The sequence below is a fragment of the Pagrus major genome, chromosome 14, assembly GCF_040436345.1.
Source record: "Pagrus major chromosome 14, Pma_NU_1.0".
NCBI classification, from domain to species: domain Eukaryota; kingdom Metazoa; phylum Chordata; class Actinopteri; order Spariformes; family Sparidae; genus Pagrus; species Pagrus major.
Window position 1 is genome coordinate 2,229,855 of NC_133228.1, and position 17,829 is coordinate 2,247,683.

At 43.1% G+C, this 17,829-nt stretch overlaps 1 protein-coding gene across 1 annotated transcript in view; it reads right to left on the reverse strand.

The window, feature by feature from the left end:
- Window positions 1-9,669: 9,669 nt before the first annotated feature.
- Window positions 9,670-17,829, reverse strand: part of tmtc1 (transmembrane O-mannosyltransferase targeting cadherins 1) — a 281,545-nt gene continuing 273,385 nt past the window's right edge. Inside the window, exon 19 of the mRNA XM_073481208.1 lies at window positions 9,670-11,738. Within this exon, the coding sequence (XP_073337309.1) occupies window positions 11,613-11,738 (126 nt within the window). The 3' untranslated portion in view covers window positions 9,670-11,612. The remainder of the gene's footprint in view (window positions 11,739-17,829) is intronic.

Below are 17,829 nucleotides of genomic sequence, written 5' to 3' on the forward strand. Positions count from 1 at the left end.
CTCAAGCAATTTAAAGCTGTTGAGGTTAAGATAATATGGACGAGATACGTTTAATCCCCTCTCCCTATTAAGGTGAAAGAGGCGAACTTCTAAATCTTAAATGAGATTTATCCAACTGTCACAACCTGGCTCTTTGGGCCATGACAAGATGGGAGACACACTGAATTAAGGAAGATTTTAACAAAGTAATTTATTTAACATAGGTGCGACAAAGGAAAATCATGATGTGTGGGATGTGAACATCAGTACTATCAGTGGTGTAGGATGTGCATGTGTGTAAAATGTAATGGATGTATGTTGTAAAGTGCATGAACTGAGAATGAAAGAACTTAGGAGAACCGCAGCTACTACATCACCCCCTGGGACATCTGCTGGAGAAGAGAGAGAGAGAGAATGAATCATGGGTTTTATAATCTCAGGAACACTGGGCCCAGGTGCCCCTGACCAACCAAAACTCCTCCCACAAACCCAAGTCACATCAGGAGGCTGCTGCCTCAACAGCAGGGGTCATCACACCAACAAACGAATTCTTGAGACTGAGAGTTAACTTTGATGTGAATAATTGTGTTTTATGTGAAAGTGCAATTGAAAGTTTGGAACGTAAGTTGTTTTACTGTGAATCAGTTGAGCTATTGAGCTATTTACAGAGAAAATAGTCAAATTAGGTATTTCTGTTAAAAATCAGGATTTGGATTTTGTTATCAATATTTTACTGTTATTAAGTAAATTCTTTATATATAAATGCAGATTCTTTGAAACTAGCTCTGTCTGATAAACGTGACGAATGAGTTAGAATTGCTAAGTAAATCTCTGTTTGTCTTCTTTTATTTTTACCTATTTGTTTTATTTATCTTTTTAACTTATTTCTGGACCAGTTGTATTTCATTCCATACACTGGAACCATTTCTCTGTTGTTGCTCAACCAGAAAATGATTTTGTGGTATGATGGTTGAAAGTGCCTTGTTATGTGTTCATTTGCCTTGTTGAATAATAATAAAAAATATTTTTTTAGTACAATCTGATCCGACATGCCCACCATGAATGTATCAGATACCCAGAGATGGAGACTACAAATCCAAGCTGTTATGGCCTGTAGTTTCAAAGTAATAGTGATGTAGGTGGTTCCCGGAAAAACAGCGGGTTTTCATTTTGTGTTAGAAAACATGCTTACTACGGTATATTTTTGGTTGAGTAGATCCTGCACTCTTTTTTTTTAATGGGTGCATCAACTTGACCTTTGGTACTGGATGTGGCAGCTGAGAGGATTGCTGCAGATATAGCAACAGACAACAACACTTTATTTCATTTAACTATATTATGTATATTTGCTTTGTTACTGGCCTGAGTCCTTTTGTGTGAATTTCCATATAAACAATATCACCTTTAAAATGCAGGGCAAAGTTGTTCACTGTGTCCATTGAGTCAAGGCAGTCAATGGCTCCTTTGGTCATACACCTCAAAGCTGGACTTTTGGCAGTCAAACGACAAAATGACGTTTCCACACTCACAGCCTCAGGCTGGGACACCTTCACAATATTTACAAGACTACAACAAAAATAGTAAATAAGATATTATAAACCCACAGACTTTAAAATGTGGGGTTTCCACATTTTAAAATCAAACATCTCACAATAGGGCTAAGCACCCTGTGATCAGTGTTGTGACAGGTTAAGGTGGTGCTGAGGGAGATTACATTAACCATATTATCAATAGTTGCGTTTCCATCCACCTTTTCTTATTCGCATTTTCACAAAATCCGCTCTTAAATTCGATACATTTGGATGGAAACCCAGTTTGTGTTTACATTAAGTATAATATCCCACTAATAATTATACCTGACTACTACAGCATCAGTTGACCACCTTGATCTAAACTAGCCAAACCAGTATGAATTAAGTTCAAGAGGGGAGGTATAAGCCCTGGACTGTAATGATTTTGACTTTGTGTGGATTTTTTCTGTGCTTCTTGCCTTGTTTTTGTTTTATGTGTTCTCAGAGATGCTCTGCAGAGGCTGGGCATGGCCTTCCTGGATGGCTGGAGCTCCTGCCTCTCACACACTTGCAGCTCATCTAATCATCAGCGGCAGCTCAAATACTCTGGTCTTCTCTCCACTCCCTGCCCGATTGTTTCCACTTGTCTACGTGTACGGCTACACTGCTAGTGCTACTGTTTGTGACTTTTTGTGCTTGGTAATTTTGTGCTCCTACGTGACTAATTTTGTTTTTCCTGGCCTTCCAGAGCCTGTGCAAACTCTGAGCTCCAGCTCCACAGCCACCCAGCCTCCTGCACCTCTGCCATCTGCCTTAATGAATTCTCTGAATCTCACTCACCTAAGCCTTCACCATCGTAAAGGCTACTCCACCTGCTAAGCAACCAGCCTGAGCCGGAGCCTGAGCCTCCTTCCATTGCCCACTACCAGAGCAACCCAATAATGTCCTTGTAACCTTTTTTTCTTGTCTTGGTGTCAGCTTTTGGGTCCTACAGACAAACCACCAACTAATCGCTTTTGACACAAATGAGGTATACTCAATTGAAACCATGTGTGCCATGAAATTTATCCAGATTTAAACGATTTTTCACTGAAATATTGTGTAATTTACTATACTGTGCAAAAAGACGCTAATTTCGCTGAGAGACGCTCAAAATGGCCATAAGTGAATTTTGACCAAAAAATTAATTGAAACACAATTGAAACCATGTGTGCCATAATATTTATCCAGATTCACACATTCCTTGGTAGGAATCTTACTTGAAAAACGTTTTTTTCACTGAAATACAGCTTAATCTACTTCACTGTGCAAAAAGACACTTATGTTGCTGACAAAAGCTCTGAATTGCCATGAGTGAGATCCGACCTAAAATGAATTAAGCAACAACTGAAACCATGTTTCCCATAATATATATACAGTGTTGCCACAGTTACTTTGAAACAGTAATCCGACTACTGACTACTGACTACTTCTTTAAAAAGTAACTTAGTTAAGTTACTGACTACTTGCTTTTAAAAGTAACTAAATTAGATTACTTTTAGTTACTTTCAGCAGATCCCCCGCCGACCCGGCCCGGCCCTATAACATGACAATGACTACCAGTTCTGCCAATACTCTCTTTATTGACACCAACATTTGCAAACATGTCCTTGAAATAGGCTTACTTGTTTTTTAAATGAAAAATAAATAAAAGACAGTCTTTCTTGACTTAACGTAAACATTTTTTAAAAAACTCTTACGTAATACATACTTACGTGATTTAGTAAAAGCTTTGTTTTACACATTAGACCTGTTGACTATATAGTACTGTAAGTCCCACCTGTGGTGATGTGGGCATTGGCCCGTGCTGTGCGGAGTATAGCCTAAAATAATTGTAAATGATCGTAATAACATTTATACCATGGATATTATTTGAAATTGAGGCTTGTAAGTCCCACAGCGTGGTGAGTGGGCATTTTCATGTTGTTTTCAGCACGTTGTCTGTATATGTTCCGGGACCTGTGCCCGTCTCGTCATCCCTGAGCTGTCATATGTACTTTGCGTTCCGGCACCTTATGATTTACAAATTAAGCACTGCCTAGGCCTAAATATAGATCTAACCTAACCCACGTTCCCCCGAAATGCAGAAATAGTAACGCACGGTGTTTTAGAAAAGTAACTTTAATCTGACTACTAGTTTTGGAATAGTAGTTGCGTTAGACTACTCGTTACTGAAAAAAGTAGTCCGACTACAGTAACGCGTTACTAAGTAGCGCGTTACCGGCAACACTGAATATATACATACATATATATATATATATATATATATATATATATATATATATATATATATATATATATATATATATATATAGATATATACATAAATTTCACAATAATTCAGCACAAAAGACAACAAAAATATCTATCTTGATACAGTATCAGTGACAGAGTGACTGTACAGTTTTTTTTTGTTTTGTTTTTTCCCCCATAATATTTATCCAACTTTAAACATTCTTGGGTAGGTAACGTGCCCGAATAACCTTGTTTCAGTGAAATGCAGCTTAATCTACTTCCTTGTGGAAAAAGACGCTTAGTTTGCTGAGAAAAGCTTACGTTTGCCATAAGTGAGTTTTGACCAAATACGACTTAAAGAACAACTGAATCCATGTTTGCCATTATATTTATCCAACTTTAAACATTCCTGGGTAGGAAACTTACTTGAAAAACCCTTTTTCACTGAAATACAGTTCAATCTACTTCCCTGTGGAAAAAGATGCTTAGTGTGCTGAAAAAAGCTTAAATTTGCCATAAGTGAGTTTTGACCAACAACAAATTAAAGAACAAGTGAAACCATGTTTGCCATAATATTAATCCAAAATCAATCCACGGTAGGAAACTTACTTGAAAAACCTTTTTTTCAGTGAAATACAGCTTAATCCACTTCACAGTGCAAAAAGGCTTCTATCGCTGAGAGAAGCTTCGGTCATAAATCGCTTATGGTAAATTTGAAGGTATCAAAGTGAGAGAAGTGTCTTTTTGCACTGTGAAGTAGATTAAGTTGTATTTCACTGAAAACAGGTTTTTCAAAGAAGTTTTCTACCAGGCAATGGTTGAATGTGGATAAAATATTATGGCAAACATCGTTTCAGTTTTTCTTTAATTCATTTTCGGTCAAAACTCGCTTGTGGCAAAATTAAGCTTTTCTCAGTGAAATAAGCATCTTTTTGCACTGGGAAGTGGATTAAGCTGTATTTCACTGAAAAAAGGTTTTTCAAGGAAGTTTCCTACCCAGGAATGGTTGAAGTTGGATTAAAAATTTGGCAAACATGGTTTCACTTATTCTTTAATTAATTTTTGGTCAAAACTCACTTTTGGCTAATTTAAGCTTTTCTCAGTGAAATAAGTGTCTCGTTGCACAGGGAAGTAGATTAACCCTTGTGTGGTGTTCATATTTTTGTTATTCAGCCAGTGTTCGTGGGTCTGGTGGACCCGCTGCATTTTTGGGTTTTTAATTCAACACAATCAAACAATTTTATGTTAAAATACTCAACAGATGTTTACTTCATCCCAATTACAAGCAATATAAACAGCATATATGGTTAATATTTAGATCACATTCATGAATGAAAGTGCTACTCATTTTTTGTTTGTTTTTTAAAAAAATGTCAGGAGGGGGTGGAGCTTAGAGGAGGTGCACTTTCAAGGAAATCAATTATAATCAAGATATGATTGGAAAAAAATCAACAAATTTACAAATGAAGCAAGGTTTTTAATAACTATTGATTTTTATTCATTTGAACTTCATTAGAAGATTTAACCAATTCAGGTTAGTTTACACAACACCAGCTGAACACATACAGTAACCATGTCAGTCTAGGCAACACGTCAGCCCCATTGAACACATTGCCTTTTCATACCAGCCTATACAGCACATGAGGGGCAGAGTTTTACTGTGTGTGTGTGTTGCACATGTACTTGCATATTGTATTTTTCTGTCCATCTTGGGTCCACACACTTCGCAGCGCTTCTTTTTGTTGCTGCTGGCAACAATGAAAATAATGAAAAGATCAGGAATTTTACTAACACCTCTCTCTCTCGCAAGGCAGAAACGTTGTACGCTGAGATGTCCAATATGTCAAAGAATATCACCAGTGTAGGGTGTAGGGTCCTCCTTTTGCAGCTGCAGGCAGTCACAAGCTTGTCCATATTGTCCACCCCTCCTTTTGTGGCATTATAATCCATGATGATCTCTGGTTTTTGATGCTCCTGGCCACAGATGCATAGAGCAGGCTGCTGACAGGCTGGTCCTAGAGCTGGCTGCTGACGGGCTGGCTGCTGACAGGCTGGTCCTGGGGCTGGCTGCTGACGGGCTGGCTGCTGACAGGCTGGTCCTAGAGCTGGCTGCTGACGGGCTGGCTGCTGACAGGCTGGTCCTAGAGCTGGCTGCTGACCGGCTGGCTGCTGACAGGCTGGTCCTGGGGCTGGCTGCTGATGGGCTGTCCTTGTTTTGGAACTAGCCGATGCTCAATCTCATTCTCTTCTTCAAAGTTACTGTCAGACTCTGAATTTTCAGAAATGTGATCCTCACATTCTGAAACCTCTTCCTCTACATCATCATCAAAAGCTTCTCTCTCTTCCAAAATCAATTGCAAGGCCCTCTGAGCAGAGAATCTTTTGGTCATCTTGATTAGTTGTGATAAGGAACCACACTGGCAAAGCTATACCTGATGGTTCTGTTCTGCTTGGAATACTTGGAACTACTCTGCAGTGTTTATTTGAAACTGCCTCCCATCCTGGATTGAGCAGAGAGAACTTGGATCTGTATCAGTATTGTGATGGGACTCCACAGTCCCACCCATCAGGCTCTCATTTCATGTTTCATTGACACCCAAACAAGAGAATGACTGGAGGGCCGTGGCATACACCCAGCACTGAGGGAGCACGCCAGAAATAAGATTTGCCTAGAACGGAAGCCTCTCTATAAATTGTTCCTTACAGCCAGGCGAGGTCTACTTCCTGAGGCAAACAGGAGCAGAGAGAGTACTGTACTTCAGAAACAGCCTGGACAACAAAACAATTCAATTATATTTTTGAACCCTATTCCTTGGAAGGCTCTGAAGACAGCAAAATTGGCAGCATGTTTGTTAAAAATGTATTTTGTGTATAAATTGTTTTTTATTTTCAAGAAAGAAAACAAGGCAATAATTTCTTGTGATCACGTTTAGCCTTTTAGGACAATAGTCCTAAAGTTTTATAGCTAGAGATACTTTTCTGCTGACTATAACCAACTTCATAATCTTCCACCAGCAGGAAAATACAAAGTCTGGAATCTGCAAAACAGTCTGAAACAGTCTATCTATCTATCTATCTATCTATCTATCTATCTATCTATCTATCTATCTATCTATCTATCTATCTAACTATGTCATGAAACATTAGAGATATCTGTCTATCAATCTAGATAGATAGATAGATAGATAGATAGATGAAACGTCATGAAACGTTAGATATATATATAGAGAGATATATACAGAGAGAAATATATCTCTATCTATTTATAGTGAGATATATACATTTCTATCTATCTATCTTGTGAAACGTTAGATCTATCTATCTATCTATCTATCTATCTATCTATCTATCTATCTATCTATCTATCTATCTATCTATCTGTCTGTCTGTCTGTCTGTCTGTCTGTCTGTCTGTCTGTCTGTCTGTCTGTCTATCTGTCTGTCTATCTATCTATTTATTTCCCCTTAGGTAGGGAGAGCCGAGGTCCAGTAGATGAACCTATCCAACGCCCCCCTTCCCCTTCTTCCACCTCTGTATATGAGACTTTCTCAGCAGCAGCAGACACCCGCTCCCCACACGGCAACATGATATAATTGACTTGACATGTAAATGAGCAATACAAAAACCAGATGAAATGAATGCAAACAAGTTTAAGGCAGCCGGTACGGGTTGGCACCGGGGGCGATCCGCTGAGATAAGCCCAGAGGCGGCTGCTACAGAGCCGGTTACTGGGGACGACTGTCCGCTTTTTTTTTTTTTTGTGGGCGCTCATGCCATCCCTCCACAAATGCCGCCATGGGCAGCTGCCCATATGAGGAACCGCCCCTGTAGCTCATATTTAATCAGTGTCTTACATTTTGTGCTTGAAGCCAACAATGAAGTGAAGAGTAATGGGATGATAGAAAGGCTGTCTGGGAATGAAAATCACTAAATACTTTCACTACTACTTTCTGGTGGTGTACTTACATTCGAATAATAAAAGATGCTGAGTATAAAAATAATACTTAATAATACTGCTGAGGGGAATAAAAGAGAAAATCAAACTTTCAGATCACATAGATGGCAAAGGAGATTGAAGGCAGGCCACACGTATTATTCAGTGGACTAATTAGTGGGTTGACAAACAAAGTCAAATAAGCAACTTGGGTATGGAGCTAGGTCAAGGCCAACATGCTGTTAAGTTGGTTAATTTGAAAAAAGAAAATTGATTGAAAAAATAAAATTTGAAACTGATAGTTCAAGTTTTGATCTTAAAGCTATAGTTGGTAATCCTGTTCAGAAACACTTTTTGTTATAGTGGGTGAAATGGTCCTTCCATCCTGAGAGTAGTCAATACATAATGTGTTCAGAAAAAGGAACAGAAAAAATCAGACCTCTGTGGTAGCTGCAGGCCTGTAAAAACTCTGACCAACCCCTGACTCTCGGTCCGAGTGGAAAGAACCAATCAGATGCCTTCACATCTCGTCCTGCCCGCACCCCCCTCTGTCCCTCCCTCCTCCCTGCGTGCACTCATCATGTGTCACCGTTGCCGGAAATATTCAGCACACTCCATACCAAGTTAGCAGGAGTGAACAATGGCAGAGAAAATGTAGCCAAAAGTAGCACTTCCAGCGTTACTTGCAGCGGCTCGCCACGCTAAACGGGCTAAGAAAAGAAAGCTGGAGGCAGAAAAGGCTGCAACGAAAAAAGGCTTTGGATAAAACCAGAGGGAAAAGCAGAGTCAACATCGGTTCAGCTTTTGAACGGTGGAGACAACTGAGGGAGCTGAAGGGCCTAAGAAGTGATGCAGAGGTTGCTGTCTTTCTGTTGGACAGGAAATTATTTGTTTTGCTTTGGGGGGATTTGTTATTTTCATGAAATATGTAATGTTAGCCAACTTAGCTACTTTTGTAGCTCGAATTAGCCCAATGCTAACATTAGTTTCTCTGTCGGTGTAAGCCAGTAACGTTACAGGTCATCGGTACATACTGCTTATCTAACTTATAGGATCTGTGCTTCCTGTGCGTTCAGGTTTGTAGGTGGCTTTGGACAGAGCACTGACGAGAGGGGAGGAGGGGGTGTAGCTTAGAGGAGGTGCACTTTCAAATCTTGCTAGCTCTCCAACATTACCAACTATACCTTTATATTATTGAAGAAAATCAAAAACATTTTCAAAATAAAAATAAGTTTGGGATAAGGTTAATTTTAATATAAATATAATTTTGATTTAATCCTGATATTCTTTTCGGATTCAGATCCTATTTTTTTCAGTTTCAGAGTTTTGGCCCTGATCTGGCATGGGGGGCACGGTATCAACTGAGAAGGGCATGGGGTTGTGAGTGACAGCATCATAAAGAAAGCTCAGGGTCTTTCCCAATTATTATTATTACAATTACAATTATTATTATTGTCTTCATGAAATGTGGGTACCTGTGAGAAATATGACTCAGCACTTTCTATACACTGTATTCACCTGATTAGCAGTGAATTGGGTGATTCTCAGGACAAAGCCACCCTTAACAAGCAGACCACTCTTGGTGATTATCACTACATGAGAGCAGTAAAATATGCCACATTGTGAACCACTCAGTTGGTGGTGTAAAACATCAGCAGTAGTCATCAGGATGGTGTCAGTCTCTCAGAGCTTAGACAATTTTTATGTCTCATCTTCTTTCTGTCTGTGTTTCTGTCAACACATTTGACAACCAAGCGATGTATAAAGGTGAAATAATAATTTTGCAAAGGTACAAGTAAATGTCTCTGTGGATCAACAACACAGTGGAAGGGTCTTATGTGTGGAAGTGATACGCTGCTTCTGTAACATTCCTGTCAGGAACAAACAAACATTACTGTATGGTTTATACAGTCCCGTGGAGTGGTGTTTGTTTAATACACATACATTAGCAAAGTAAAAACTCAAAAAAAGTTTAATAAAACATATATTTTATTTTCTTGGTGCAAGTCAGTCATTGCACTAGTCACTTCATTGTCACCCCATTATCATTCCACAACAAAATTCATTCACAATCAACATCACTGTCATCAAAACCGCAACAAGCAACCAAACAGCAATCTTCAGAGGTTATGGTATGCAAGAAGCCACATGATTCAGCTCCTCACACAGGAGCAGACACACTAGCTTATTATAACTGCAGAGGGCTGGTGACATCAGGCTTCTAGTGTAGCAACTTCTGGAAATGGAGGTCAGATGAACTTACAATAGTCTAAGGAGAAGGAGGCTGTTATGTATACTATTACATTTCTAATAAGTCATATAATCAAAGATCTCTGTTATATTCACTGATTTACTCTGATAGATGGAAATGGAAAAATGGTAAATGAACCATTGCATTTCTATAGCGCCTTTCTGCGTTATCAATGTTCAAGTGACAAGTTTGTAAAACGTTTTACTATCTACTGATACTTTGGTCAGTATAGTCTACTGACCAAAGTATCAGTAGATACTAAAGCATTTTATGTACAGTATAGCATACCGACCAAAGTATCACTACGAAAGCATCTTACAAAATTTGTCACTTGAACCCATTGAATGACACAGCGATGGCAGAGGCCGCCATACAAGGTGCCAACTGCTCATCAGGAGCAATTTGGGGTTCAATATCTTGCTCAAGGATACTTTGACATACTTCGGGGATGCGAACCAGCAACCTTCCGATCACTGGAAGACCTGCTCTACCTCCTTCCTGAGCAACAGCTATCCCCAGAGAGTAATATTAAAATGGTGTCAAACCATTCTGTCCATTCTTAAACTCAAAAGGTCCACTTCTGAGCATTTCTGAGCTTTCAACACAGCTGGCCAGGTGACAGCAGCCAATGCATGGCACAAGCAGGAGGAAAAGGTTTGCAGTACAACAACAAAAGACACCTCAGATTATCACAAGTGTACATTAAAAAAAATCTGTCATAGTGGCTGGTGGTAATGCAACTTAATGCCTGTTTGCCACCAGCCATAAAATGAGAAATAGCAGAAGTAGTTAGCTAGCACAGTGTGTGACTACTGAGAGAGAGAGAGACACTGTACCTGTAGTATGATAGATATCAGATCATGTGAGTTAAAAAAAAACAAAAAAAACACCACATTGTAACATCACTGTACAGTTGAGAGTCGGTGGATGATGATGTTTAGAGGTTCAACAGGTTTTTAATAAACAATGTAGCTGCATCACGGCATTTTCAGCTGTTGTAAGATGATTGAGCAGAGAATCAAGTGGCTGGGTGAATGTCCTTGAATGTGAATGTCTTTGTTGATGACATTCAAGCAATTTCTACCTGCTGAAGAAGACTTTGACATGTGGTTGAAAACTCTGAAAAGCTAGCAAATGGGCCTTTGAGCTCAAGTTGCTCATTTCCTTCATGATAATAACATTTTCCACACACTTTTCACTGCACTAATGTAAATACATGAATAATTCTCAAAGGCAGAGCAGAGGACTGAATTATAATCGGTGATTAAGTGCCATAAAGGAAATGACTTCACATCAACCTAAATAGTAAATCAATCAAACACAAATGTCTGCAGTGGATGTGCATGTTGAAGTAAAGCTGATGAAGGCAGGCCAACACAAGGAGCTCCCAGTGATCTTCAACCAGCCATTCCCTTCTGCTGACCCCAGGAAAGGCTTCTGTGGCTCGACCAGTCTCTTTGATTCCAGCACACAGGGTCCACCTCCGAACACGCTGCATCCCTTACCCCCCTCCTCTGCTCTCACACAGGCAGGTCGTCTTAGTAACCAGGTCCGTTTTATCCAGCAGCCTGAAAGCTGGTGTTTGGGCTCCAGAGGGCTGGGCGGTGCCCTGTTCCCCTGATCTGTGCCCTGGATGGTGAATCGTCTGGTGATTCATGGTGGTCTACACCCCCCCTGTCAGTCTCCTTTCCAACCGGTCCAGCTTAGCTAGGTTTTCCTTCAGAAGTTTGGAACCAGGGCTCAGAAGCAGTGCGCGCTGGTAATACATCCTGGCTGCTGCATAGTCTCCCTGCACACACAATCACAAAACAATACACGCATTACAAACAGTAAATTCAATCCAGAACTGCTTTGGGCTGTAGCTCTGTTGATAACTTCACTGTATTTCATTTAATTTAAATGCAAACTATGTAATATCTATCCATCAAAACAAAAGCAACTGCTGAGTGTTGTCTGGGGGAGCCGCTGTTCTGCTGCTCACAGTCAGCCAGCCCTGGAGGAAAGTGTTAGGTGCAGAGCCAGACCTTCTGCAGGAATAAACAAACGGAGTCATATCAGATTCTGCTCTTATCCAGGGCTGTTTACTGATGAGAGGAGAGCTCACAGACTACTTTTTAACTTTTGGGATTAAAAAGTGCATTCAACTTCATTCCCATTCATCACTCAGGCACAAATGTTCAGGGACAAGGTCATGTTTTTAAGTTTTATCCTGTTCACCGACTGCCTTATTTATTCTATCTAGGAAGCTATAGCAACAGACAGATGACCAACTGAAACGCACCGTTACCTTGAGTAAACTTGTCTAGTAATTTTTAGATACTTTAATACAGAATCTTCCACATTATATCTTTCGATTTTTGCCACAAAAGAACTAAATTCATGACGAATGAAACAAGCCGAAAGCATCTCCTAATATTGTCACTAATGACAAAGAGCTCAAACATTAATGTTAGACCTCTTCCAAAGGAGGAGTGAGTATTTAACTGAAGCTACACAAATGTGGGATTCACATAATGCATTAATGGCACTACTTCCTGTTTCACTTTTACATCTCATAATCAGGTACAATACAGTGGATTTCTACTCTATGGGATAACTCGATATGGAGTTGAGTAAATTACATCATTACATGATCTGAATCAATATCTCGACTAATTAACACTACAACGTAAGTCAGGTTTAAGTTAAACTTGTTGCAGACATGGTTCCCCACCACAGAGTGCAAACAAGTGTGATTGTATAAAAGGCTATTATTTTGAAGGGAGAGCCTAGCCCCTCCTTCCTGCTGCCACGGGAAGTGACGACAGTACAGTGTGAAGACGTCAGAGAAAAACAATATCTTTCAGCCATGTAGACTGACTTTTTTTCATTTTCCTGTTAAGAGTTTATGCACCTGAGAGACCTGAGACTTACCTGTGTTTTTGACGTTTGTTTTTTGGGCGTGTGCTTTGTGTTGACACTCTGGGTAATGGGTAATGGGTGAATGAAGAAACGTGAGTATCGTATTTTATTGCCTCGTTAATCTGTTAAAACATGTCGGCAGTAATGTGTGTATTCTTCTCTGCCGTGTCTGTTATCCTCACCTTGTTTAAAGATCACAATGTGATTTTCTGCAGCCTTAAGGTTGTTTATGCGTAGCAGTTAGGTGTTTATGAATGTTGTTGTTATTCTGGTCCTTAATTGCTCGTTGAGAGCCGACATGTGCGCCTCTGTGAGCGCTTGTGGGTTTTTTTTCCCTCTCTTAGCCAGCAGAGGGCAGTGTGCTTATGTACCTCATGTTTATCTTAATATGTATGCATTCTGGGCATTTTTTGGATAAATCTAGATGAATACGCAGGAGATAATTGTGTATAAATTTATGTTTACGGTTGATGTGAATACATGCAAGAAATTATCAAGACAGAAATAATATTGTTTATTATTGTTTATTATTATTTCAGAACTGTGTGTGTGTGTACACGTGAGTGTCAGAATAAAGCACCACTGCATTGAAGAGACGCCGGTCTCCCCTCCTTCTTGTGTCCTGACCGACACACCATCTTGGATATTGTAGTTAACCTAAACGAATCAGCTGTAGATCCCTTACCTCTCTTACATTGTTCCTTTGAGCCGGATACAGCATTCAAGATGCTGTCAGATGAAGAGCTCCACGCTGATGTGAGACCCAGGCGTCAGACACGTCGACCTGCCAGGCTCCAGGATTATGATGTGGACTTCATGAGAGATCGTCCTCGAGACTCACCACAGTGGCGACCGCCACCCTCCTCCCCTCCCCCAGAGCAGGCTGCCTTCCTCCCCCAGTATGGTCCAGTTAATATGAGTCAACTCTACTCACCTCAGCCTCTCTTTGGTGGCTTCCCTGGGGATGCTGCTCACTACGAGACACCTCAGCTAGCCCCAGGTCACCTCCAGAGGATAAACCACACAGAGATCCTACCTGGAGCTCCCACCTCATCCCAGTGGAGCTCTTACGGAGACCCCTCCCTCTATCCTGACATCCGAGCCATCCAGGAAGAGAACGCAAAGCTGTTACAATCCCAACAGATTTTTCAGTCTACCTTAAAGGAACTCAACGAGGCACAGAAGGAAATGAAGGAGCTAATTGATGTAGCCCGCTCATCGAGGGAGGATATGGAACGACCGATTGGATCAGCTTCAAGTCACAGCAGCTACAGACCTCTAGGAGCCAGTGCTGCAACATCCCAGCCCAATCCAATCTCACTACAGTCAGAGGAAGAAGCTGAGGAGGACTGGCCTGCTCCTCCACCCTGGCCGGAACCTGAGGATAACTTGCCGACGGGCATGAGTGGTCTCAACCTGGGGCAAAAAGACACACACCAGAACAACCCTCCTCACAGTTCCCCAAATCAAGCCCAGTCAACCTATAAGACCCCTACATTCGCCTCACCACATCATCAGTTCACCCATCCTACCCCCTATAACCCGGCCCTGCCTCATTCCCTGGTGCAGCCCTCTCAGTCACCCTCTTACCCTGCTCCTGTCTACAAAGGCTCAAGACCCCCAGTGTTGCTACAAGCAGCACCTCCCCCAACAGCCACTAGGACGACGCCCAGCTCTCTCCCCACTAAGCACCCTGTACAGGCTCCTGTGTCAGAACTAGTGTATCGAGGCCCCAAACCTACAATCCCCAAGCTCATTCAGCCAGACCCCAGTGAGTTTGCTAGACTCCACCTTGCCTTGGAGAATCTACTCCCCCCAGACTCTACAGAACTCTTCAGGTACCAGATCATTGTGGATCACTTGAAGTTGGAGGAAGCTAAGCTAATAGCTGATGCTTATCTAAATTCCCCCACCCCCTACACCGACACCATGAGAGCTCTGTACGACAGATTTGGCCAGCCTCATCAGCTAGCTTTAAAGAAGATAGCTAGTGTCCTAGAAGCCCCTGAAATCAGACGTGGTGACTCTGCAGCATTTCAGAGGTTCTCTCTTCAGATTCAATCCTTAGTGGGTTTACTGAAGACCTTAGGCCCAGAGGGAGAGATTGAACTCAACTGCGGCTCCCATGTAGCTCATCTCCTGACCAAGTTTCCAGCGGAACAGAGAGCTGACTTCCGTCGCCATCAGTTCAAGCAGCCTGGGACCTCACACACCCTACATTATCTGTCCGAATGGCTCAGCTACGAGTCCTGGTGCCTGAACTTTGACAGCCAAGTCAGTACAAGAACCAACAGGGAAAGACAGCCTCCTAGGCCTGATTCTCGTCCTGGGAAACACATGGTGACGGTCCTACACGGCCTTGCAGAACCTTATGGGGATGTTTCTGCACCGAAGCCAAGTTCTGGGCAGAGTAAACCTATGGGGAAAGCCTATTGTGCCTATAGTCAGAGTGTTGAACATTACCTTAGTCAGTGCAGTGAGGTCGCCAAACTCTCTAAAGAGCAGCTCAAAGAGTGGATTCAAGTTAACAAGCGGTGCTGGTGCTGGTGCTGGTGTGCGCGGAACCACCGAGCAGCTCAGTGCACACTGAAGAAACCCTGCAGCATTTGCCAAGGGAAACACCTCCTAGCCCTTCATGAGATAAACCTGAGGCCTGAGAGAAGCAATAAGGAGGCTGCAAGGAAGGAAGAGGCTGCCTCACTAGCTCTGCCTCTGACTCCCTCTACCTCGACCGACCTGGAGTCAGCAATCGGGTCATGTTAAAGGTCGTTCCGGTTAAAGGGCGTAGTCTCAGCACCTTCGCTCTGCTGGATGATGGTTCAGAGCGGTCCATGCTGTTACCAGCTACAGCCAAATCACTGGGAATAAAGGGGGCCCCGGAAGATCTTCCCCTGCGGACAGTCCGGCAGGACATCCAGGTGCTCCATGGACATAAGATATCCTTTCATGTGTCTCCAGCTGCAAACCCTAAGGTCAGTTATAAGATCGACGGTACCTTTCACAGCTGGTCGCCTCAGCTTAGCCCAGCATACTTACCCCATAGAGCAACTCCAGAAGAAGTATAAACACCTCCGTGGCCTTCTCGTACCTGCCTTGAAGGATGCCAAGCCGTCGCTCCTTCTCGGCTCTGATCAGTCACATCTCATAACACCTGTGGAACCAGTCAGACTTGGACTGCCTGGTGGCCCTGCAGCAGTCCACACCCGGTTGGGATGGACCCTCCAAGGTCCTGTCTGTTCCATGGGGCGGCCAGCTGACTTCGTGCAGTGTCTCTTTACCTCCCTCCCCCCGCAGATGGATGAGCTGTATCGCCATGTCGAGAGGCTCTGGCAGATGGACACTGTACCTCACCGACCAGAAAGAGAAGTGACTCGGTCAAAACAGGACCAACAAGCAGTTGCATTGTTGGACACCAAGACAGTCCGCACCGAGGTTGACGGAGTGAGGAGGTACGCTACACCACTGCTACAGCATACAGCCATGCCTCCATTGCAGGCATCTAAGGAGTCAGTTATGGCTCTTCTGCGGAGTATGGAGTGGCGACTCCTAAAAGATCCTGAGCGGGCAGAGATTTACAGAGCCGAAATGCAGAAGCTTATTGGAGCAGGAGGTAACCAAAGAGGAACCACCTGAAGAGTGTTGGTACATTCCCCATCACCTGGTCGCTCACAATGGGAAGAATCGCCTCATCTTCAACTGCTCCCACCAATACCTTGGGCAAACTTTAAACCAGTACTTACTGCCTGGCCCTACCCTTGGAGCTTCCTTGGTGGGCGTCTTACTGAGGTTCCGGGAGCATCCCATTGCAGTAAGTGGAGACATCAAAGGGATGTTCCATCAGGTCCGCCTCCTTCCTGGAGATCGCCCTCTACTGAGGTTCCTGTGGCGTGACCTGAAAGTGGAGGAGCCCCCAAGAGTATTTGAATGGCAGGTCCTGCCCTTTGGTACAACCTGTAGCCCCTATTGCACTGCGTATGCACTGCAGCACCATGTTACCAATCATTGTCAGCCTGAAGACATCCTGAGGTTCTCCATCGACCACTGCTTCTACGTCGATAACTGTCTCAGAGTGTGCATACACCAGCCGAAGCCAAGCTGCTGGTGGATCGCCTTAGAGATCTTCTGTCTTCAGCAGGCTTCGAGCTGCGACAGTGGGCCTGCAATGAGCCGAGTGTCCTGGATGACCTGCCACAAGAGGCCCGATCACAGAGCCTAGACCTGTGGTTGGCACAAAACAAGGCCAACCCTCAAGAATCCACCCTGGGTCTCAGTTGGAACTGGGAGAGAGACTCCTTGAGCTACAAGCACAGGCCGGTGTCCTACGATGCTCCGACCCTGAGGAACATCTATAAGGTCCTAGCTTCGCAATATGACCCCTTAGGTTACCTGTTGCCTTTCTCCACCAGGGCGAAGCTCATCATCCGGCAACTGTGGGATAAGCAGCGAGGTTGGGATGACCCGAACTTACCTGCAGCTCTGCTTCAAGCCTGGTCCAACTGGGAGGATGAGCTGAAGTTCTTACCTCTCCTTAACTTCCATCGAGCATACGTGCCCACAGACCTTGACCTCAAGGCTGTCACTCACGAGGTGCACATCTTTGCCGACGCTTCAGAACAGGCTTACGGGGCTGTGGCCTACCTGAGGACAAAGACGAAAGAGGGCCAGATTCATCTGTCTTTTATCCTCGCTCGTTCCAGAATAGCCCCCAAACGTGTACATTCCATCCCGCGCCTGGAACTGTGTGCCGCACTTGTAGCAGCGCAACTAGCCAGTCTCCTGACCAAGGAACTCACCTTGGACGTGGCTCACACCACTTTGTGGTCTGACTCTACCACGGTGCTTACCTGGCTCCATTCCCAGTCCTGCCGCTTCAAGGTGTTCGTTGGGGCAAGAGTGGCAGAAATACAGGACCTGACGGAGAACTGCACCTGGCGCTATGTGGACCAAAATCCTGCAGATGACCTGACAACAGGTAAAAC